This window comes from Penicillium antarcticum (assembly GCF_028974205.1).
Source record: "Penicillium antarcticum strain IBT 31339 chromosome Unknown utg000003l_segment0_segment0, whole genome shotgun sequence".
Classification (NCBI taxonomy): domain Eukaryota; kingdom Fungi; phylum Ascomycota; class Eurotiomycetes; order Eurotiales; family Aspergillaceae; genus Penicillium; species Penicillium antarcticum.
In genome coordinates, this window is record NW_026695301.1 from 3,124,230 (window position 1) to 3,146,631 (window position 22,402).

Here is a 22,402-nt window from a genome sequence, read left to right on the forward strand (position 1 = left end):
GTACTGTCTGGTGATTGAGCTCGATTTCGGTCAATATGAGAGTCGAAGTCGATGTACCTTTCTCATTCTCTGTGCGCTCTATCACAGCGTCGAAATGTCACTCTCGCAGTGTTTAATGTCCGAGAAGCCTCGACATGCTGCTAAACAACACGCAATGGACATCATTCAAACTTCACAGAAGCTTGAAGCTACGCAACCTGTTGGTGCAAGATCCTCACCACCACCACCACCACCCACCAAGTTTTGGCCCTTGCTTCTGGTTATGGCGGCGATTGAAGTTAAGGACTTGATATATCGCGAAGGGGCAATCAATATGCTTGAAGTTAATCAGAAAGTGGCCGAGGATAACTACTCCTGGTTTAAGAAGTTTGTCGAAATTGTTATCGAGCGTAAAGATCAGGTCTCTGTGCGACTCGATTGGGGTGTGATTCTTGGAGGACTAAAAGATGGACTCGTCATGTGAGGCCAAGATTCGTATAGAACCGCAATGAGCTAGCAAAATCGCATGTTTATTCCACTGCGCACCTTCATATGCTTGAATCAAGATTTTCCATGCGTTATCAGTCCCCCAAAATCTCTCCTTGGATCAATAGACTACTGACATCGCGAGATATCACCCCTTACATAATCACCCGATCCGGAAACCCCAGGTAGATCAGATCGAGAGATCGACATACAAGATCTCAAATCTTTCGCTAAACACAAAAATTCCCCTGAATCTCAATTCACCCAGTCAGCTACAAATATGAGACTCTTCGCATTGGCTGCCCTTTTTGCTGCCGCGAGCAGCGAGTTCACCTGTATCAAACCGGTCAACCCGATTCCAGCAGGCCTTCCCGGTTTATGTTGCAAGGATTTGGTCCAAGCTCCTTTATTAGAATTTGTGTATACTGGTGAAACATGTATGGTTCTTGTTTCATAGTATTTACTTTGGATTCTCATACTGACACCTTGGAAGGCACTCGTGCGAATGAATTGAGCAAAGCCGATGATGGTAGTACCACTTATAGCTCCTGTGAGGAGGGTGAGCATGCGGCTTGCTGTGATCCGGCAGGTTTGAGTTGACTCTGGCGTCTGGAATCATCTTGCTGATTGTGTATAGCTTTTGTCGGAGGTGACCCTGGCAACTAACATTGCTTGTGTCTTGCCCTCGTCGTAAACACGGTTTATCTTGCCTGTTGGGGGCTGAAAAGACGCTTTCACAGGGGCAGTGGACTTGGTAGAAGGTATATCGAGGCTTAGAAAGCTATTATAGAGCTTATGTGCAATAAATTTATGAACATGGATTTAGTGATGTATAAAGATCTGGCCATGGCTATTACCACTACTTTAAATATCTTCGTAATAGTTCTACTTATAAATCCTCATTGATCTTACATAAATAAAAAGCGAAAATGTTTGTTTGGTGCTTTGGGCAATAGTGTTCGGGATATATATATGTACATACCAAGAGACAATGCGTAGAGGTAGCCAGTCGGACCGTGTCGATACCGACACAGCTTATTTGCGACTACAAGATCGGAGATGGTATGAATAATAAGGAAGCTTACCTATACTAAGCCACCGGTTGAAGAATACCAGAAAATTTAGCTGTAGTGAAGCCCTGTGTGAGGCTTAGATTTGGAAGCAAGCTAAAATGTAAGTTTCGTAGGTTTATATAAAGGATCGAGTCTCTATCCTCGAGTGTATAGGTTGTGTAGTTACTCCATTCTGGTAATTGCAGGCCATGATAGGAGCCAAAACTTTGAGTGGTATCCCTACAGTACCAGCGATGAGTGGGAACAAGATATCTACAATCCTACGAGGACTTCCATCTCCTCTACTGTCGAGATTACAGACCTCAGACCCGCACCGGACTCTCGTCAGCAATGCATCTATCAATAGGGTCATATTTGTACTCGATATAGAGTAGGATAATGTGGGAGTTCTCCCAAAGTCATACAAGACCAAGACACGATCAGAACGGCATAAGCGTAAAATGTGTTTGGTAGAGTAAGATACAAGTCGCAATCAGGTCGTCACTGCAGAACTATGCAGCGGGGGTGCATAAGAGAGTAAATGGGGTTCCCTATGTCATTCCACACGCCCAGCACCACCCATCGAGGGAAGACTTTCCCACTCGATTGTTTGGTCCATTATCGTGAAATCCGCGTCCTCCCCGTCCCCTTTCCCTTTTTTGCTTCTTCAAAGTTCGTCATCGAATTCGTCTCGTCCCCCTTAAACAGTGTACTTGGCCTTGGCGCGCGTGCTGCCGCTGTGTGCGCTGTCGGTGTGGCCCGAGAATTCCACCACGTCGGCCTCCTTCAAACGGAGGACGTCCTTGAATCGCTGTCCGATCGCCTCGAGAATCTCCTTGCCCTGCGCGGGTGTGCGGGTGTTCTTATCGCCTTGGATGCTCTTGCCGACGGTGCGTGTCCATAGACCAACTCGGTAGAATCCCTTGCGCACGTTCACAACCACTCCCATGACTTCATTGTCGGCGTCGCTCTCGAGGGTCTCGCCGATCGCGGAGAGCTGGGCGTGTAGCCACAATTCGTCGATGGGGACCGATCGCTTGTCCTTGAATTGGTACGACCACTTGCCACCGTGCTTGTTCTGGGGGTCCTCCCACTCGGGCCGTACACCCTTCTTGAAGAGATGGTAGTCGGCCTTGAGACCGAGTTCGGAGGTAGGAGTGATGTTGTTCTAGAGGGGTTAGTGTTGGGAGTTGATCAGTGGTTGGGCTGGACATACGTAGATGCCCCAGAATTCTTCGACGGAGCTGAAAGTGACAACTTCCTTGAGGAGGTCGTTCCAGTTATCGCCCTGGTAAAAAAAATGTATCAGCATCAACTCGACAAAACCGTCAATTATATTTTACCTTTCCGCTAGGGGGCTTGGTGAACCAGAGGGTCCATTCGTGCATCAGAGGGTGCTTGACGTTGAAGTCCTCGGCGTTGTGGAAGACGGTGACCGGCTCACCGGACTCAACCTTCTCGACAGGCGCGGTGTTCTCATCGGCGACAGCCGGGGTACCATTCTCGACGGCGGCCATGTTGGGTGTTGGGCGATGTGGGGTGAAAGAAAGGTGAAGATGTTGGATCAAAGGCGGCAGAACTTTTTTAAGGGAAAGCGCAATCGGCTTTCACACAAAGAAAAGGAAAGATGAATATGAGGAGAGAAAGGTCTGCTCCAGGCAGTGAATGGTGAGTCGACAATTAACCGCAAAGATGAAGTTTTGAAGTTCGACAAAAATTGCCTTCCGACGAACATCACCGCTTTCCGGCCCTACAGAGTACTTGTCAACTCTCACTATTTGTTTACTTTATACATTTCTTTCTTCTTTTAAATTTCTCATTCTGGTTACTGCTTTCTTCTTCTCGCTCTTTCTTATTGGATAAATAAATAAATTGTCTAAACACAATACGACCTTTTCCTATTGACCGAATACGAATACATGTATAACCAACCGAAATCCTATATGAAGCGCCATGTAAAGCAGAGGAAAATTGACAGACCAATAGGCCAGGGTATCTCTAAATCAAGCCCTCTAGTTATCATCACCGCTGTTCATAATGCTCAGCAGGCAGTTCCAACCTAAGTATCATGTTAGTGGCCGGTCCTCTCGAAGAACAAGCATTTAAATGAAAGAGTGCTCACCTAAGCTGACCACGTTGACCACCAGAACACGCAGCTCTGGAGGCACAAGGGCAAAGTTGGCTCCCTGCACAAAGGGCCACACCATCAGATTGGCCTTGTAGGCAGGAGCAAAGGCACTGCGCCACTTCTCCACGGGGTCACTGCCTTCCATGATAGCCATTGAGGACAAGAAACAAGTGAGCTGAACCGGGGCAAAGCAAATCTGATCAGCTGCGACACGCGCAATGGTGGTGGTGGTTGCGCTCTTGAGGACGACATGGCGCTGGAGGATGCCGAACCAGGTGGTGGCCACGGGACCGAAGACGGCTGGACAAGGATGTGTGAGCAATTGTAGAGATCAAAGGGAGAAGTGTAGCTTACCTCCACCGTAGAGGGCCATGCGCCCGGTTCGGCTAAAGTCGTGCTTCTCGAGACCGCGGCGGTCAACCGCTTGTTGTGCTAGGACATCACCGCTGCCGAAAAGGATCTGTATTTGAATGAGTATGGACGTGAGGGATTGGCTGAGGAATCGAGGCTCGTACTGCACTGGTGATGCTTGCGGTGAGGATTGGCTTCTTAGCCAACTTGGACTGGTACCTGAACCAAGGTTAGACGTAAATGCAATCCGCGATGAACAAGGGGCTTACCAGCGAAGCATGATGGCGATAGAAATGCTTAGGAACAAGAAACACAGAAAAGACAAGAAAGACAAGGTAACGCTGAACGAATTCAAGGAAGCTGGGGGAACGAGGATCTTTAAATTGCGGAGAACGAGATACCCTGTCGCATTACCTGATTAGGAAATGCAGCCGCCAACCAGATTTTGGAGTGACGTAGGGGGTTTGTGTAAGTTGTGAACAGGGACTCGATTGATCAATATATTATATGAATTAAATGTATATTATTCTTAGTTATCTGTCTTCACTAATGTACTTATTTTCGTACTTGTTAGCTATAAGTATTGTTATTGTCATTTGTTGAATTTCATACAAGTAGATCTAGCCCATCACGTGATAGATAACTTATCACACGTGCCGTCCCAATGCAGACTTAGGGCTTAGGTCTCCACTAGGGCTCTCACTCGCTTAGCCCACCCGCGCAAATTTCGGGTCAACAGAGTGAGCCGGTATACCTCGACGACCAACCTCAATTCGACAACCCTCCCCGTCACTCAAAAACATCAAAATGGCTGACGCTGCTCCCCGTGGACGTGGTGGTTTCGGTTCGCGCGGCGACCGTGGTGGTGACCGTGGCCGTGGTGGTCGTGGTGGCCGCCGTGGCCGTCGTGGCCCCAAGCAGGAGGAGAAGGAGTGGCAGCCCGTCACCAAGCTCGGCCGTCTCGTCAAGGCCGGCAAGATCACCTCCATGGAGCAGATCTACCTCCACTCTTTGCCCGTCAAGGAGTACCAGATCGTTGACTTCTTCCTGCCCAAGCTCAAGGATGAGGTTATGAAGGTACGGATCGACAATCGCTGAAGGAATGGGATCGGGATCGAATTGCGACAGTTGGGCACAATGCGCACAATTGCGCAATGAGAGACCGAGCTCTTTCAAGGAATGGAATTCAAGACCACGAACTAATGCAATTTCAACCTACAGATCAAGCCCGTCCAGAAGCAGACCCGTGCCGGTCAGCGTACCCGTTTCAAGGCCATTGTCCTCATCGGTGACTCCGAGGGTCACATCGGTCTCGGTATCAAGACCTCCAAGGAAGTTGCCACCGCCATCCGTGCCGCCATCACCATCGCCAAGCTCGCTGTCCTCCCCGTCCGTCGTGGTTACTGGGGTACCAACCTTGGTGAGCCCCACTCTCTGCCCGTCAAGCAGAGCGGCAAGTGTGGTTCCGTCTCCGTTCGTGTAAGTATTATTATACAGGAATTCGACGATACAATAAGCAGGGTTTCTAACGGATTGTCTAGCTCATTCCCGCCCCCCGCGGTACTGGCCTTGTCGCCTCCCCCGCCGTCAAGCGTCTGCTCCAGCTCGCCGGTGTCCAGGACGCCTACACCTCGTCCTCCGGTTCCACCAAGACCCTTGAGAACACCCTCAAGGCCACCTTCGTCGCTGTTGTCAACACCTACGGTTTCCTTACCCCCAACCTCTGGGCCGAGACTAAGCTCATCCGCAGCCCTCTGGAGGAGTTCGGTGACGTCCTGCGCCAGGGCAAGAAGTACTAGGTCCGCCATGATGCATGATTTTTGTTCCACAATTCCAACGGGTTTCTTTTAAAAATTCTCCACTGTGCTTGGTGAAATATCGTGTGCGGGAGACATCCCGTACCACTGGATGTATCTAGAGGGACACAAAATAGCGAAGTCCACGGTCTTGCCAGCCAAATGTTCCGTGTAGATGTTTCCGTAGCTCTAGAGTGCAATTGAACCTCGAACAGAGCCGCATACTATAGTCAAACCTTATTTCGGTCTACGTCAAGTTGGTCTCGACCGCTGGAAGAAAATAAGACAATAGGGAGTCATATTTAATGACGTTAGTTGAGGCCGTCCATATCAATCTAGTCCTACTCTATCGGTCTGCTTTGAATGTCCAGTCCCAACATGAATGGTTCGAAATGGGTAGATAGTATATGAAACATGATATCAGGGTATTCGCATGCCGTCAAATACAAAGATATACAATCAATCTGTCTAGGAACAAACTCCAGGAAATGCTACCTGAGTATGCTGTTCAGCTGAGAGTCACTCGGACGTCGCAGGCAGTGGTACCTGACACCTTCCTCTCCAGGTTGTTACCTTCTGTACCTTTACTCCCCTTTGGTGTTCTCTTCCCTTTCTCTAATTCCCTTCTCTTTCTTCGACTCTCATGTCTTTCTTGTACTCTGCCTCGGTTCAGACGTAACCTTGCATCATGGAGGAGTATTCAGCCCACTGGAAGAACACTCTCATGGGAGCGGACTTCTGGAAAGACGCCGCCATCTACGAAGAGGAAGTCGCTAAGAAGCTTCAACGAGGTACGGCATCCCTCGTTCTCATTAGTTCGCATCTTGTCGCTTGTATCGTCCAAGTTTTGGTCCCGCTAACATCACCAGCCCTAACTCTGAACCTGCACAACCAGTTCCCCTTCAACATGGGCGCGGAGCAAGGTCGCCGTCTCCAAGATATCCCAAAGAAACGTCGCCGTCTGAGTACTGCGGACCTCCTTACAATTTCTGGTCTTCGACGTCATCCTAGCGTGAAGGGTACCACTGCGCGTATCAAAGGACTAGCCCGCCATGTGCGAACTGGTTCGTTTAAAGCCGCGTCAACTTTGGATCTAAAACTATCTATCGATACTACTTCGAAGGTACTCGATGCTCCCAAGAGTACTACTGCTCGTGCCGTTGAAATCGTGTCTCCCCCTCCGGTTACTCTCCTCAGTTCGCCTACTACTTTAGACCTGGCTACGCCTGTCAAACTGATTCTGCTCTTCCGCGGCGGTCCATCTTGGGCAGAGCTCCCCAGGATCAAGTCAACTCTGGAACTAGATTTGTTTTCTACTATCGACAAAGAAGAAAAGGATGATGGCATCCTTACTATCGTTGAGCTCAAACCGCTGTGTGAATTTCGGAATCTGCGTTCTCTCAAGCTCACTGGTATGCTGCGCTCGTACCAACTGTACATTTGGCAGGCTGTTTGGCTGAACACCAAGCTTGAAACTCTCGTTTTGGGTATGGCGCTTGAGCCGGACATCTTTTCCGCCCCCGGTTCCCAATGGAAACAAATCAAGACTGGTTGGAAGATGAGTGGGAGGATGTATGCTGATCCGGTTTACTAGTAAGTGCATCTTGTCCAAAGTTTTGATACTTGGCTCATTGTTTCTAGTGGACATTACGGTATTGGCGAGTTGAACCCGGATATTGGATACGGCGAGTATCTCGACAAGCATGCCATCGAAAAGGCCAAGATTTGTGCGATGGCCATGGGCCCCACTGTGAAGCGCCTGCGGATCAAGAGCATCTCCCTGTCCGGATTCGTCGTTGATGGCGACCCTTTCTTACACTGGTTTGACCCGGAGAAGCTGCGAACTATCCATTTCAAGGCGCACTGTGTGGATGCTGGATTGTGGCTACCTCGCAACATGCGCAGTGTGACTATTCGACTATCTAAGCCTTTTGACCTGGAGGCCGTTCCCACGGGCCTGGTCAAATTGAACCTGTTAAAGGATTTGAACATGATCACATTGAAGAAGGGGCGCAAGGTGAGCCAGGTTCCGTTTGAGCACTGGCAGAAGGAGGATTGGGATAGTCTTTCCAGTCCAAAGTCCAGATCTCCTTCTGGATGAGGTTCTACTTTTACGATTCATGATGAATGAGGCAGCTCAATACCCAGGATGGGAGGTACTTTTCAAATATCATTGAATTGAACGGCAGTCTGCCAAGTAACCTGATTACATTCAACGAAATGCAGAACGAGAAACAATAATGAATGAAGCAATATCGACTGTGGAGTGGAGAACAGTAACTTATGCCGGGCGTATAAGAATCACCCAAGCACCAAACACATTCTGATCGACCGAAAAAGAAGATATGTCATCCTTCGAGTCTCAGTATGTAGGGTAGCATACTTTGCTTAAGCACCCTCTTCCTCAATACGAATGGCACCTTCGTTGCCAATGCCATGGGACCAGAAGCCATCCATGTACAGGTTACTATGAAGGTCAGTAAATGAATATGAACATGGACAGGTAGGGAATACTTACATTCCAGGAGAACTATCATGCGTCAGAAGAAGCCAGTAGCCAAGGATCCCCTGAGTCCAGACATCAAGAATGGCAAAAAGGATAGTCTCTGTACCGACGCTGAGCTGGAGAGCGAGAGGTCCAGCTGCGAGTGAACTGTACATACCGTTAGCATCACATTTCTCATCCTTATCTACGTCCACATTGTAAAGCAAAAAGGAATACTCACATAGGGAACAAAGCCAACACAACAATCGCAGACCCAGAAACAGCTCCGAAGAACCGCCTTGTGCGAGCATCCTTCGACTTCGCCGCTCTCTGGGCATGGAATCCAATATGATGGATGACAACCAGGTAAGCAATACAAGAAATAGTAAGCCAGACCCAGCGCTCGCGGCCGTGACTGGCGTATGAACCGAGCAGGCCAGCGGAGAGCATGACCAGGTCAGCAACTATGGCCAGTAACAGGTTCGCGCCTGGCAGGCCGGATAGGAGGGCGAAGTTGATGAAGATCAACGGGGTTGTTAGGGCCCAGTTCAGGTAGCGGAGCCAGAGGATTTGGCGGAAGACTAGGGTTGTTGTGTCCGGGACGTGTTTGTGCTTTTCGTGCAGCTTGCTGGAGCTGTAGTTGCTTCCTAGATTTGTGGCTAGGGCCAGGTAGACAATGAAAGAGATTGTTGTTGTGATTGAGGTTAGGATGTGGAACATTCGCTTTGGCTGGATATTGTTAGTATGCTATGAATGTGTCGTGGTATAGTGATGCAAGTGGAAGAGTAGAGTGTTGGATGGCGATGTATAGAAGTGGGGATGCAGATCCGGGGTAAAGATCAACTCACCAGGGGAGCCCGAGCTGCCAAGAGGTAGAACACCAGCGAGGAGATGCCCATAAGCACAGTAACAACCCTACTATGGTTAGCATCTTTCTGAAATCATGTAGAAGCACTTACCAGAGAGTCCGGATGCCCACATCGTCAATCTGCTGCCAGGTCTCGGATCCCGGGATCACAGTGGGGATGGGCGCCACAGAAGAGGTGGTGGCCGGGCCCGTCACAGACGGAAACTCGTCAAATGGAGGAGGAGGATAAATCATAATGGATGGTTATGATGAGTGAAGCATTGAGAAAGAAAGAGAAGAGGAAGCAGTGGAAGTTGGAGTGGTATGATGATAAAGCAAGGTCATGATTGGCAAAAGCGTCATCAAGTTGACCTGTCGTCATACTCAGAACTTGATCTTGTTCTTCTGTACTTTGTTACGTTGGACTTAATAATCACTTTAGTTACTATTACTATTGTAATTTTTCTTTTCTTTTAGATGTTTGCTACGGTGACGCAGCGTAGAGTGGAATTATCAAACTGCATCAAATCTATAGTACAAGGGTATACATGCATATCAAGCATTTGCCTCTAGTTCACGCACGACCGTCTCACACCGGTCGCAGATCGTATTTTCGGCCACTGGTTCCATAATAGCATAGCGCCAGCATCGGGGGCATTTACCTGCCTGTGGCGCGTACACGTGCACTGTGCCCGGTTGGCCACCAAGTTCAAAGGCTTCTTGGTATTGCCATTCGGCTTCGATGATTTCAGTGGGAACAGGGTCAGCGTTGGATCCCAGTGTAATGGAAGATACAACAAAGAGATCGGGGAGTTCGGAGAGGTACTGGTGGAATAAGCCTGAGCTGTTGGGGAGGGCGATGTGCACGAAGGATTGCAGGGATGAGCCGAGTTGCTTTTTGCTGCGGGCTTGCTCCTGTAAGTTCTTGATGGCGGAGTGTACCACTGTCAGCTCTTGGTAGCTGGTGTCCAGAGAGGCATCCTGCCATTCCGGTGCGGGCGCGGAAACGATGCGCTGCAAGGGGTGCTCGGTCTGGGTGCGGATAGCCTCGGGCGTGTGTTCCCAAGTTTCTTCCACGAGCATTGGGGTGATGGGGGCCAATACCTCTTGGAGATGACCGAAGACGTAAAATAAGGTGGTTTGGGCAGCCCGACGGCTCAAGCTGTTTGCACCCAGGGTGTAAAGTCGGTCCTTGATCGCTTCCATGTAGAATGCGGAGAACTCGAGGTTGGCCCATCGGTTCATCATATTGACAGCCTTGTAGAATTCAAAGTTGTCACATGCCTTTTGAGATGTGAGAACCATGTCCGAAAGGTGCTTCAGGGCAATCCGGTCCACCAACTGCAGCTGCTCATATGGGACAACGTTGTCGGGTCGGAAATCGGCGAGGGCACCCAGAAGCAGCTTGAACGTCACACGGAACTTGTGGAGACTGGTGTTGACGGTCTGGAGGACCTGCTTTCCAATTACCACGTCCCGTGTGTAGTCGCTGCTGGCCGCCCACATGCGGAGAGCATCGGGGCCAAGTGCGTCGTACACAGGTTCCGCTTTCTCTGCTTGTTTCTTCCCTTTGCCCTTGCGGGGCTTGAGAGGAGGCAGCAGAGTTCCATCCATGATAGTTTGCGGGGCAATGGTGTTGCCAATGGACTTGCTCATCTTCCGGCCATGTTCATCCAGGGTGAAGCCGTGGGTGATGAGGTTCTTGAACGGAGCACGAGGGGTCGTACCCTGTTCGGAGCCGAGCTGGTGCGAGATATACGTGAGAAGTCCGGACTGGAACCATCCACGGTGCTGGTCGCTACCTTCGAGATACACGTCGGCAGGGTGACTCCGACCTTCGGTGGGCACATCAATCTCTGCCCAACTGGTACCGCTGTCAAACCACACGTCCATGGTGTCTGTTCCACGTCGATACCCTGCTCCCGACTCACTGCGCAAGTTGGGGGGATCCATGCAACATCGTCGGCACTATCAGTCCACCACGCATCGATACCCCGCTCTTCAATCGTAGTCATGATGTGTGAGACGCTGTCTTTGGTGAGGACGGCCTCTCCAGTGGTCCGGTGATAGATTGCGGGAATGGGAACACCCCACGAGCGTTGTCGTGAGATACACCATTCACTACGATTCTTCACAAAGTTCTCAAGTCGGTGCTTGCCAGTTTCAGGGACAAATCGGACATCCTCCAGGGCTCGAAGAGCACTGCCACGGATATCCGCTACGTCGGCAAACCACTGCTCGGTTGCCCGAACAATAATTGGAAGCTTCGATCTCCAGTCGTAAGGGTACTTGTGCTCGTACCGATGTTGTGCGAGCAGCTGATCACAAGATTCGACATATTCCAAGACTGCGGTGTTACCTTCTCCAAGAACTGGCTTTCCAGTCAATCGAGTAGGATCGAGGGGCATGGCTTTCTCGGTGAATCTGCCCTCATCGTTGACGGGGGCAAACACAGGAATTCCGCGCGCAAGACAAGCTTCGTAGTCATCCATTCCATGTCCAGGCGCACAGTGAACCATACCAGATCCAGAATCAGCAGTGACAAAGTCGGCAGCGATAATACTCTGGCTTTGAGCTTCCGGGCCCCTGAACAGAGGTCGATACGTAGTTTTCTCTGCCAACTCCGAGCCCATAATAGAGGGAACAATGATAGATAGGTCCTCATTCAGCATGTTCTGCAGGTATTCGAACCGGGATTGGGCGATGAGAAGGTGGCCATGTTTCTCCGACTGAACAATAGTGTATTCCAAAGACTCATGGACGGCAATGGCAGCATTGGCAGGTAGCGTCCAGGGGGTCGTCGTCCAAATAACAGCACTCAATTCTTTTCCCTTGAGAAGAGGGTCTTCAACAAGGTGTTTCGGAACATCAACCAGAGGGAATCTGATCAGCGCAGCGGTAGACACGTGGTCCTCTTTGTATTCTAGCTCTGCTTCCGCAAGAGCCGTCCCTGTTGAAGGCGACCAGTATACAGGCTTGAATTTGCGATAGATCAGACCTCGGTCAACCATTTCCCGGAAGATACCCAGCTGGCGCATCTCGAATTGTTTGTCCATCGTCTTCCAGTGGTTCTCCCAGTCGGCCATGACTGCAAACCCACGGAATCCTTTCATCTGTTCCTTGACGGTCTGTCGGGCTAGCTGACGCGCTGATTTGCGAATCACAGCTGCACTGACTGATCTGTCGGCAATGTCCATGTCGCGCAGGCCTTGGAGAGCCTTGAGTTCGATCGGCAGTCCATGGCAGTCCCATCCTGGCACGTAGCGAACCCTTTTACCCCGACCTAATTGTACGCGACAAATGATATCCTTCAAAATTTTGTTCAAAGCATGTCCAATATGTAATTCGCCATTCGCGTATGGTGGGCCATCGTGGAGGACGAAAGGGTTCTTGGCCGGTCTTTCGCGGCTTTGCCAGGTGTAGAGGTTATCGGTGCATCGTTTTAGGTATTTGGTTTGATCGACAAGCGAGACTCGAGGTGGGAACGAAGACTTAGGAAGCTTCAAAGTCGACGTCCAGGAACGGGGTATCGACCGCGCCAGTTCCGGCATTGTCCAGCATGTCGGAGGAGTGAAAGTTCGGAGCGCGGAGTTTCACCAGCTAACTATGGAACAATGTGCTTGAGCTCGCACTCATATGAATTTTCATTAATGGTCTATACTACTATTAGTCTGGAATTTATATTCGCATTTCTGTTATTTCTTTCTTACAAATGTGTTCCTCGCTTCCATTTGGTTATTCATGTTAAATATATATTTTGCTGTGTGCTCTACATATACTTACCGCAGCTACCCGCCATCATGTACCATCAAGACTGTTCTGTCATAATTCATAATGCATTTAAACTAGCTATGTATGTACCAGCATCACATGAACAGTCAATACACGGTAAGACAGCTCACAGCGCCATTCTTAAGCACCTCAAATAACAGACCAGGGAATCCAAAAAGCTCTGTATTGCCCAATCCCCCATCTTGTCCATCTGCACCACTCCGAGGACCCTTTGCAGTACTCTCCTCCCAGCCGCCTAGGAATTCCACGCTGCTCTCGGGGCTGTCACCCCATCCGCGGTTGAGGACCATGGGTCGCTGCAAAGCCCGCTCTTCGGCAGCGCTAGCGTAGGCCCCTTTCCAGGTCTTGCGGAGTCGCTCAGTAATCTCCTCATAGGAGGACTCAGATGATAGGAAGTTCGCCGAGTCACCCATCGGGATGATCCAGCGGCTTCGACGGTGGCGGTTGAAGGGATATGAGCCTGGAACGTTGCCATGGAGAATGATCTTTGTTACTGTCAACTGGGACGAATGTGGCTGTGGCGTGGGGTCTGGTATATCGGAGTCTGGGAAAGAAGGACCGGGTGTGGCGGGGTATGAGATGAATGCATCGAATCCATGATGGAAGAAGTTCAAAAAGCATTCTGCGGGTAGTGAGGTCGGGTCTCCAACAAAGGCAGCAGCCTCATCATCTGAATCTTCAGTAACACTGTTATTGGATGAGTGATCGGCATCCGGCATTTCAAATCCTCTGCCTGGAGAGGGACTCAGGTGTAGTTCACCGGCGCCAGTTGCACGGTGGATGGATATCCGGCGGTCATTTTTACGGTAGATCGCATCAGGTGGTCCAAAGTCGGCTATCAAGTCCTGAGGAGTAGTTTCTCCAAGGGTGATGCCTACGGGAGCTCCTGTTCTGCGAAGCACTTCCAGCTTGCCAGCCCCAAGAACCTGCCACTCCTCAATCTCGTCTGCAAGTGACTCCCGAGATTTGCCAATCAAAGCGGATGAGCGAGGGTATTGGAGTTGTTGTATAAAGAGCTTTGCTCGAACCTCTGGCCAGGAAGATCCCTGGAAGATCGACATGGAGGTGGCTGGTAAGGCTGCCGAGGAGGAGAGCAGTGCTACAAAATCACACTGGTCGGACCAGGCCGAGTGCTGAAGTGGAAACGAGAACGCGACTCCAGGATAAGATAAAACATATGTGCCGTATGGGGACTGATCTGCCGGCGGTACGTATTCTCCTGGGTATGAAGGACCAAACAGGCGATTGTAAACGTGCCGGAAGCTGGGGCCATGCGAAGATACTGGGTGCTCTGATTTGGCTCCCTTTAGCACTTCCTGATTCTTGTAGACAAGATTCACTTTGGTAAAGTCGAGAACTTCGATCAAACGAAGTCTTTGGTCAGGACCATCGAAGCGAAGACGCAGGCCGTTCGAAGGTAGCTGCAGTACCACGGGCTTGCGGAGCGGATCTGCGGGGGAGTATGCAAGGTCGATGGCGGGGTATGTTTGAGGATAGGATTTGACTCGGGTCAGGACATTATGAAGCGAAGCTCCTAGGGCTATGAAGGTATTAGCAAAAGCAATCAGAAGGGTGAACGGAAGACGTGCTGATAAACCCCAGTCCTTTCCCAGGGAAGATCTGTGCCTGCGAAGTAGTAGTAGATGTAGTCATATTGATCTAGGATGTGCTTTCTGTTTTCACGGCCCAAAGCTGAGCAAACGAAACTCCATGCGATCAGTAGAGAGCTTACAAGTGAAAGGAGGAGACCATGGAGACCTCGGGGGAGGGGCGATAAGATATGACGATAAGGCCAGCAGATCAGATCATGTGATCAGGCGAGAGGGGCATCACGTGGGATTTGTTTATGTTTTCCCATTTGAGACAAAGCTCCACAGCTATACACAACGACTCAAAATCAGACTGGAGCTGACTTAGCTACTTTCGCCGGTTTTATTTGGAAATTAACCTTCAACCGACATATAATTGTCGCCTCGCTACCATGGCCGGCCCTTCAAGGCCTCCATCCACCCTCCCGACCACCACGAGGAGGTCGGGTTTGCGCCAACCAACGACACGACGAGCCGGTTCCGCCGCACCAGAGAGACATACGACACCTGCACCAACACCGTCAGTGCGATCGTCTGCAGTTAGCGCTGTCCGCCCACCGAGAAGCCCCGAAAAATCAAATGCACCAAAGAGAAAGGAGAGAGAATTTGAGCGGGAAATCAACGAGGATACTAGCATTCATGTGGTGGTTCGTTGTCGTGGTCGCAGCGATCGCGAGATTAAGGAAAACAATGGCGTTGTGCTCTCAACTCCAGAGGGCGTGAAAGGCAAGACACTCGATCTGTCAATGGGACCAAATGCAGTCTCAAACAAGACATATGCTTTCGACAAGGTCTTTTCCCCGGCTGCCGACCAGACCGCTGTTTATGAAGATGTGGTCCTACCAGTTGTCAACGAGGTTGGTCAAGTCCCCATGTACTGATTAAGTGCTGCGCTAATTTTGTATAGATGCTGGCAGGCTACAATTGTACAATTTTCGCATACGGACAGACAGGAACAGGAAAGACATACACCATGTCAGGAGACATGAACGATACACTGGGTATTCTCTCCGATGACGCGGGTATCATTCCACGAACACTTTACTCCTTGTTCCACAAACTCGAGGACACAGAAAGCACCGTCAAATGCTCCTTCATCGAGCTATACAATGAAGAGCTGCGCGATTTGCTGTCTTACGACGATAGCACAAAGCTGAAGATTTTCGAGAACGAGAAGAAAGGAGGACACAGCACAATGGTTCAAGGAATGGAGGAGACCTATATCGACTCGGCTTCTTCCGGTATCAGATTACTACAATCCGGCAGTCACAAGCGCCAGGTCGCGGCAACGAAATGTAACGATTTGAGTTCGCGAAGTCATACAGTGTTTACCATCACAGTTCTCACCAAGCGCACAACCGACTCTGGCGAGGACTATGTTAGCTCAGGAAAGTTGAACCTGGTTGATTTGGCCGGAAGTGAAAACATTGGACGAAGTGGCGCAGAGAACAAGCGAGCGACTGAAGCGGGTCTCATCAACAAGAGTCTGCTCACCCTTGGCCGAGTGATTAACGCCCTGGTCGACAAGAGCTCGCACATCCCATACCGCGAGTCAAAGCTTACTAGACTACTGCAAGATTCACTCGGTGGACGAACAAAGACATGCATTATCGCGACGGTGTCGCCTGCCCGCAACAATCTCGAAGAAACTATCTCTACTCTTGACTATGCCTTCCGCGCCAAGAACATCCGCAATAAACCCCAGATCAACTCCATTATCTCGAAGAATAAGCTTCTGCGAGATATTGGCATGGAAATCGAAAAGCTCAAGAGCGAGCTCATCGCTACACGGCACCGCAATGGTGTCTATATGACACCTGATGCATTCGAACAGATGACGGTCGAAAGTGAATCACGACGAATTGTAAACGAAGAACAGCGCGCTAAGATTGAGTCCATGGAATCCAGCCTCCGACACAAGGTCCAAGAGCTGCTTTCCATAACTGGCAATTTCAACTCGCTGAAGCATGACAACGAGGAGACACAGTCCAAGCTCAACGAAACGCAAGACATTCTCAGCGAAACTGATAAATATTGGAAGGATTGTCAAGAACAGCTAGACGAGGAGAAGACAGTACGGAAAGCCCACCAGCATACAGAGAAGCAACTTCGCAACATTGGTGCAGGACTGGTGTTTACTCTGAATGGCACGATTCAAGATGTGAATGGGTTGCATGCGAAACTTGATCGCAAAGACAACCTTGAAACGGAAAACCGACAGACCTGGCAGACTTCCACCGGTGAAGTCTCTGATATTACCCAGCAGATCGATGCTCGCATGGAAGTTTTCCAGACGCAGCACGCCAAGCTGCTAGAGGGCATGTCGGGCAAGATCCATCGATTTGTGGACACTGAACTGAGCACCGTGCAGTCTGCTCGCTCTCAACTCCAGACTCTTGGGACCTCCTTTGACAAGGTTGAGGTAGAGGCAAAGAACAACACCTCCTATGCCCATACTGAGATGAACGAGGTTCTTGAAGAGATCAAGGTCCTGCGGGAAGATGTTAAGACAAAAGTCGGCGAAGGTCTGAATGGCTTATCCGCGGCAGCTGCTCGAATCTCCAAGGAGGTTATTGGCGAGTTCTCTGAGTTCCATACACAGCTTCACACATCATATAGCAGCCTTAGCAAGGACTTCAAGTTCATGTTTGAGAACATGGCTAAGCATCTGGATGAGCAAAAGTCTGAGGTCAACAGACTACGGGTTGAGCTGCAGGCAGCCAACCGTCAGACCGTGGAGGCCAATAGAAAGGCTTCGTCCAACCTTGCTCAGGTCTTGGAAGAGGAACATGCCAGCGCACAAGCCGAGCGTGACACTCTGATGTCTCATATCCGGGGACTCCTCGAGGACTCCAACCAACGACAGAACAACCGCCTTAAAGGCAAATTCGATACTCTTCGCACAGATATCTCGGCCACGGGAGACTCGCTTGAGCAAGCCACTGCGCAGCACGATAGACACATTGACGAATGGATCTTCAAGGAGGAGCAATTCGCCAAGGACGTTTCTGCGTCTAAGGATGAGATCAAAACGAGGATGCAGAACGATTGGGAGGTAAGCTACTTTCCAGCACAACATTTTTGAGCATCAACTAATTCGATCAGGCGTTCGACCAACGAAATGCCTCGATTCACCGAGCGACAGAGTCTGTTCACCAGGAAACCGTCCGCATTGTGGATGCTCAAATGAGCGATATGGGCACTCAGATGGAAGCATTGGATGACTTTGTTGCCAAAGCACGCTCACAGAATGGCCGTTTCCACGAATCTCATATCGGTAGCCTGAGCACTATGGCCCAGAACGTTCGCGAGTCCCGTTCAACTGCCCAAGGACAACTGGACGGATTCACCCAACGTGTTGGCCAATTCAGAGAGGAAGTCGATTCGCATACCGAGAATCTCCAACAGTCCACCGTTCCTCTGCAAAGAGACGTCCGCCAGCCACTTTCAGATATGCGTTCCAATCTCCTAGGCCACCCTATGAAAGAGTATGTGCCCACAGGTGCAACGCCCCAAAAACGACGCTACGAATACCCTTCGGAAATGCCCCAAACTGAACCTCATGACGTCCGCTCTCGACACCGGACCTCAAAGCAATTCACTGCTCTCCCCTTTAACGAAGAAGATGATCGCAAATCCCCCGTTGCTTCCCCGGAACCATCACCAGCCAAACCCTTTGTGTATCACGATACTGCGGGACAGGTAGGAACCCACCCTGTTCTCTCCGCAACCCCATCCTCCAACACTGGCCTTAGGGAAGTCGATCTAAACGTCGCCAGACCAACCGCATGTGACGAGGACGCCGCTGTGGCTACCAGCAAACAGGAGACCCCCGCGCTGAGCACATCCCTGGACCTGGACGAGACACCTGAAAAGGAAGAGCCGGAGCAACCTATCCGCAAGCGCCGCCGCTCAAATTCCGCTATGGTTGAGAGTAAGGTCCCGCAGAAGATGTCGAAGAAGATGTCTAATATGATGGAGGGTCGCGAGAATCAGATCCCTGCAGGTCGAAGATTTAGAAACCGAGGTTCCGATTAGGTCCCTTTCACGTTTTTGTTTATTGCTTTAATTTTGATACCCGATGTCGCTGGGCCTTGAACTTTTCTGGGTTGGAGTTGGGAACAGTGCGGATTGGTCATTCTCTTGTGTTTCTTATGTTCACGTGCTATAGGATGGCACCTTTATTTGACTTGGCGTTGTTGGATTGCATCGGTATTCCTATAGGAATGTCGTCTTCATCTTAATACACATCTTGATCTCCCGTGGACTGGTTCTTGGCATGTTCAATGTAAATCAATGAGGTATCTGGCACTAGTCTGGGAATTGACTAATTGTACGCCTTCTCCATAATTAAGTATTGCTGTCATTAATCGAAACGTAAGGCTGCATCCTCTTCCAGTATTGTTTGGCCTGCATCCTCAGAAGGATCATGTTCCAGTTCCTGCTGTTCATCCGGCTGGGTCTCCGCTTCCGCAGCGTCGATGATAGTCTGCAACTCGCCCATCCGCTTCGCAAACTGCTCCATCATTTCCTCCAGTCTATGCGCCCCCTTCTCCTTCCCGGACACCTCAACTGGCATCCCGCCCGTACCGCGGATCTTCAACATTAATCCCTGCCCCGGTGACTCGGGGGTATTATTCTCGAATGTCGGTGCGGACATAACTTCCGTATCGAGGACCTGCCACGATGACGAAAAGCTTTGTGCGGATGACACCCGGAACTGGGGATGCTTGCTCGATCCAGGTTTTCCCTCCTGTGAGGGTATGGATGGGTTCGCTGGTGACGATGACATAGACTTTGCTCCCTTTGCTTGGTCTGTTTGGTTCTGTGCTGTGTCACTTGTGGGCGGTACGGGCTCCATGTCTAGGATGAGGTAGTTCTCCCGGACTCCTGGTACTGGTGGTGGGAGCAGTGTGGTCGTTTCCGGGTCAGCTTCTGGATCTGAGGGGTCTTTCTCGTGGGGATTGGATGCGTGGGTCTGCGCGATTTGGTCTTTCTTGGATTCCGAGAGGGCATCTTGTTGGGCGGTTAAGCTGCGCAAAGCTGCTTCAGTTACGATGTCTGTGTCATCGTCGGAGAATATGTAGTGGACGTTGGGGTGATAGTAGTCTGATGTATGGGCGTCTTCGACTAGGGCGAAGAATGGTTGGAATGTGGGGTTTGATGGGTGTTGTTCCTGAACTTCGGGTTCTTCGGTACTGTCAACGGCTCCATTGTGGCTTGAGGATGTGACGATCTCTTGTGTAGGAGTCTCGTCTATGGATGGACGGCCCTCGGGTGTCCCTCTTGACTGTCGATCACTCGGCCGCGAGGCCGTCTCTGGTCTTGAGAGGACCTCTTTGCGAAGAGACTGCCGAGATGAGGAGGAGGATAGTGGCTGCCGATAGGGAGATGGACTGTTCGGCGACATCTCCAAAGCCGGGACTACATCATTGAGACGGAAGTTGAATGTCAAGTGCGGAGAGCTCTTATCGATAGTGGCACGTGACGTTTACAGTATGAACACTGAACGAGCATACTTTGGACGATGATCATATACTTAAGAAGCTTACCTTGAAATTCTCGAAAGATCCTAGCTGAAAGTTGACAGCTGTGTTGGACTTGACACAGTCTAGTCCGGCTGTAAGCTAGTTCGGGACATATACCGCTAGAGATCAATAGATCTTAAAACACTTGAACATTGATGACATTCACAGGGCTGAAACTGTGTTTCAAAGAATTGGTCATGCATTGAGAATGATATCGATCTGTATAATTAAACGGAGCTGACATGGCCTGGATCGGTCAATCCGTCAAGTTCCCGCACTCTCGCATTGTATACTCGCTAGATAACTTCAGGTTTCCACCAAGTCAAGTATCATCAAAGAAAAAACAAAAGGGTATCTGAAATTCATCCGCAACGCCGTGGTAATATGTGGGAGAAAGAATCGGTCGTCACTCGTTGCCCTGCTTCCATTCGAATTCTGGAGACAGTTAGATATATACCATATAAGTAATAAGAAGAAAGCATACTTTGTCGGCACATTGGGCAAAGACCCTTGGAAGACTCTTGGTTGATCCAAGTCAACAGGCAATGCTGTTTAGACGCGTCAGTCCAGTTCCTTACTCATATACCTATAGTCTCACCATATGGAATGAATGCCCACATGTTCCGACCACTATAAATCAAACACAGTCAGCATCAAAAGTTGATTGTAAACGCTTGGATAATAGGTTCACTCACAGAGCGCGCATTCGTCGCCGGGAAATTTGCAGGTTGGACAGGTGCCATCGAATTGCACACGGCAGATACCACAGACTTCATCTTCTGGGATATCCCAGTGCCAAGTGGCAATGGCATTCCACTCTTTGAGGGTGACCTTCATGTTGTGTGTGTAGAAGGAAGAAGTGACCGCGGCCGATAAGCATTGTTTATCAATCATGTGAGCACTTCTCCGCACTCCACACTCGCGCAATAGTCGACTTGTTATTGCTACATTTGCATCTTTCTCTTTCCTCTGCAGCCATGGCTTTCTCTGCCATGCGGTCCTTTGCACCTGTCCGCTCCTTTCGAACCATGTCTACCCTAGGCCAAATTCAGTCTCGCAGTGTCTCTTTCTCCTCGTATCTAGTCACCCCCAAACAGCTCAATGAAGCTCTCAAGAAGAATCCCCCGACCAAGATCTCCACATCACCTCGTGTGATTCCAATCTGTGCAGCATGGTTTATGCCCAATGACCCCGAGGGTCGCAAGGGAATTGACTCGTTCCGCAACTCTCGCATCCCCCAGGCCCGGTTCTTCGATCTAGACGCTATCAAGGACCCTGATTCACCCTACCCACACATGCTGCCAACATGTGAGACCTTTGCTGAGGCCATGAGTGATCTGGGTATCCGTCGTGACGACGAAGTGGTGGTCTACGATACTGCTGAGCTGGGTATCTTCAGTGCGCCCCGCGTGGGCTGGACACTGCGTGTATTTGGCCACCCCAATGTGCACATCTTGAACAACTACCGCCTCTGGGTTAAGGAAGGACTCCCAACTGAAAGCGGAGAGCCTGCACCCGTGGAGAAGTCCAAGTACTCTGTGCCGACCTATGACTCCAGGCTGGTGATTACTTTCCGTGAAATGAAGGAACTAGCTTTGGACTATGGCAAAGAAGGAGCTGAACCAGTGGAAATCCTCGACGCCCGCTCCTACGGTCGCTGGGCTGGAACCGACCCTGAGCCTCGCGCTGGTCTGTCCTCTGGCCATCTCCCAGGATCGAAGAGCATGCCCTTCCAGCAACTACTGGACCCCGAGACCAAGACTTACCTTTCTGGCGACGAGTTGCGGAAGGTCTTTGAAGAGAACAAGGTGGATCCATCTCAGACAATCATCAGCTCTTGCGGTACTGGTGTGACTGCCTCCATCATTGAGACTGCCCTAGGTGAGGCGGAATTCGGTGACCCTCACCTTCGCCGTGTGTATGATGGCAGCTGGACGTTAGTGCAAATCCCTCAAGTCTATTGAATCTCTGACTATAGTTCAATCATGCTAACTGTCACAGTGAATGGGCGCAGCGAGTCAAGGAATCGGATGGGCTCATCAAGAAAGTGAAATCATAGGTGTCACAAAAACAGCTCTAGGAGGAACTCTCAGCTCACGAACGACATGATCTCTTTTACTTTTAGATTGTATCCCAGAACATAGAATCTCTCAATTTCTCAATCTGTCTCATATGTCTTCATCTTCTCTTCTGTTCTCTGTTCACCTGTAGCTGACTAAGCACATCTCGCCCACGCAGCGCATCAAATCTCACGCTTTCTTTTGCTTCAAACGAACCGCTGGGACTACAAAGATGCGGATGGAAGATTACTATCAACAGGCTTCTCATCGTGAGTGAAAATCACCTCCTTCGTTTGCGCTACCGACACC

General features: G+C 50.1%; 12 protein-coding genes across 12 annotated transcripts; 5 read left to right on the forward strand and 7 right to left on the reverse strand.

The window, feature by feature from the left end:
* Positions 1–94: 94 nt before the first annotated feature.
* On the forward strand, positions 95–463 carry N7508_003888 (uncharacterized protein; the record flags this gene model as incomplete). The annotated part of the gene is made up of 1 exon (XM_058461954.1): positions 95–463. The coding sequence occupies one exon, from the start codon at positions 95–97 to the stop codon at positions 461–463; it is 369 nt and encodes a 122-aa protein (XP_058322531.1).
* A 1,754-nt stretch (positions 464–2,217) lies between these two features.
* N7508_003889 (eukaryotic translation initiation factor 4E) lies at positions 2,218–3,034 on the reverse strand (the record flags this gene model as incomplete). The annotated part of the gene is made up of 3 exons (XM_058461955.1): positions 2,218–2,685; positions 2,734–2,805; positions 2,861–3,034. The coding sequence occupies 3 exons, from the start codon at positions 3,032–3,034 to the stop codon at positions 2,218–2,220; spliced, it is 714 nt and encodes a 237-aa protein (XP_058322532.1).
* A 495-nt stretch (positions 3,035–3,529) lies between these two features.
* N7508_003890 (Mpv17/PMP22 family protein) lies at positions 3,530–4,276 on the reverse strand (the record flags this gene model as incomplete). The annotated part of the gene is made up of 5 exons (XM_058461956.1): positions 3,530–3,576; positions 3,640–3,945; positions 4,000–4,105; positions 4,161–4,215; positions 4,266–4,276. The coding sequence occupies 5 exons, from the start codon at positions 4,274–4,276 to the stop codon at positions 3,530–3,532; spliced, it is 525 nt and encodes a 174-aa protein (XP_058322533.1).
* A 527-nt stretch (positions 4,277–4,803) lies between these two features.
* On the forward strand, positions 4,804–5,795 carry N7508_003891 (40S ribosomal protein uS5; the record flags this gene model as incomplete). Its single annotated transcript, XM_058461957.1, has 3 exons — positions 4,804–5,073; positions 5,218–5,475; positions 5,538–5,795. The coding sequence occupies 3 exons, from the start codon at positions 4,804–4,806 to the stop codon at positions 5,793–5,795; spliced, it is 786 nt and encodes a 261-aa protein (XP_058322534.1).
* A 685-nt stretch (positions 5,796–6,480) lies between these two features.
* N7508_003892 (uncharacterized protein) lies at positions 6,481–7,893 on the forward strand (the record flags this gene model as incomplete). Its single annotated transcript, XM_058461958.1, has 2 exons — positions 6,481–7,385; positions 7,434–7,893. 2 exons carry the CDS (start codon positions 6,481–6,483, stop codon positions 7,891–7,893), a joined length of 1,365 nt encoding a protein of 454 aa, XP_058322535.1.
* A 287-nt stretch (positions 7,894–8,180) lies between these two features.
* On the reverse strand, positions 8,181–9,379 carry N7508_003893 (opsin family protein; the record flags this gene model as incomplete). Its single annotated transcript, XM_058461959.1, has 5 exons — positions 8,181–8,259; positions 8,311–8,445; positions 8,519–9,006; positions 9,126–9,192; positions 9,237–9,379. 5 exons carry the CDS (start codon positions 9,377–9,379, stop codon positions 8,181–8,183), a joined length of 912 nt encoding a protein of 303 aa, XP_058322536.1.
* A 300-nt stretch (positions 9,380–9,679) lies between these two features.
* N7508_003894 (isoleucine--tRNA ligase ISM1) lies at positions 9,680–12,675 on the reverse strand (the record flags this gene model as incomplete). Its single annotated transcript, XM_058461960.1, has 2 exons — positions 9,680–11,054; positions 11,105–12,675. The coding sequence occupies 2 exons, from the start codon at positions 12,673–12,675 to the stop codon at positions 9,680–9,682; spliced, it is 2,946 nt and encodes a 981-aa protein (XP_058322537.1).
* Positions 12,676–13,002: 327 nt separating this feature from the next.
* N7508_003895 (UPF0183 domain protein) lies at positions 13,003–14,569 on the reverse strand (the record flags this gene model as incomplete). Its single annotated transcript, XM_058461961.1, has 2 exons — positions 13,003–14,456; positions 14,506–14,569. The coding sequence occupies 2 exons, from the start codon at positions 14,567–14,569 to the stop codon at positions 13,003–13,005; spliced, it is 1,518 nt and encodes a 505-aa protein (XP_058322538.1).
* A 328-nt stretch (positions 14,570–14,897) lies between these two features.
* N7508_003896 (putative kinesin family protein (BimC)) lies at positions 14,898–18,543 on the forward strand (the record flags this gene model as incomplete). The annotated part of the gene is made up of 3 exons (XM_058461962.1): positions 14,898–15,362; positions 15,413–17,560; positions 17,611–18,543. 3 exons carry the CDS (start codon positions 14,898–14,900, stop codon positions 18,541–18,543), a joined length of 3,546 nt encoding a protein of 1,181 aa, XP_058322539.1.
* A 328-nt stretch (positions 18,544–18,871) lies between these two features.
* N7508_003897 (uncharacterized protein) lies at positions 18,872–19,915 on the reverse strand (the record flags this gene model as incomplete). The annotated part of the gene is made up of 1 exon (XM_058461963.1): positions 18,872–19,915. The coding sequence occupies one exon, from the start codon at positions 19,913–19,915 to the stop codon at positions 18,872–18,874; it is 1,044 nt and encodes a 347-aa protein (XP_058322540.1).
* A 524-nt stretch (positions 19,916–20,439) lies between these two features.
* Positions 20,440–20,870, reverse strand: N7508_003898 (anaphase promoting complex subunit 11; the record flags this gene model as incomplete). The annotated part of the gene is made up of 4 exons (XM_058461964.1): positions 20,440–20,468; positions 20,518–20,581; positions 20,632–20,663; positions 20,729–20,870. The coding sequence occupies 4 exons, from the start codon at positions 20,868–20,870 to the stop codon at positions 20,440–20,442; spliced, it is 267 nt and encodes an 88-aa protein (XP_058322541.1).
* A 140-nt stretch (positions 20,871–21,010) lies between these two features.
* On the forward strand, positions 21,011–22,092 carry N7508_003899 (sulfurtransferase; the record flags this gene model as incomplete). Its single annotated transcript, XM_058461965.1, has 2 exons — positions 21,011–21,969; positions 22,035–22,092. The coding sequence occupies 2 exons, from the start codon at positions 21,011–21,013 to the stop codon at positions 22,090–22,092; spliced, it is 1,017 nt and encodes a 338-aa protein (XP_058322542.1).
* Between the last annotated feature and the right edge of the window lie 310 nt (positions 22,093–22,402).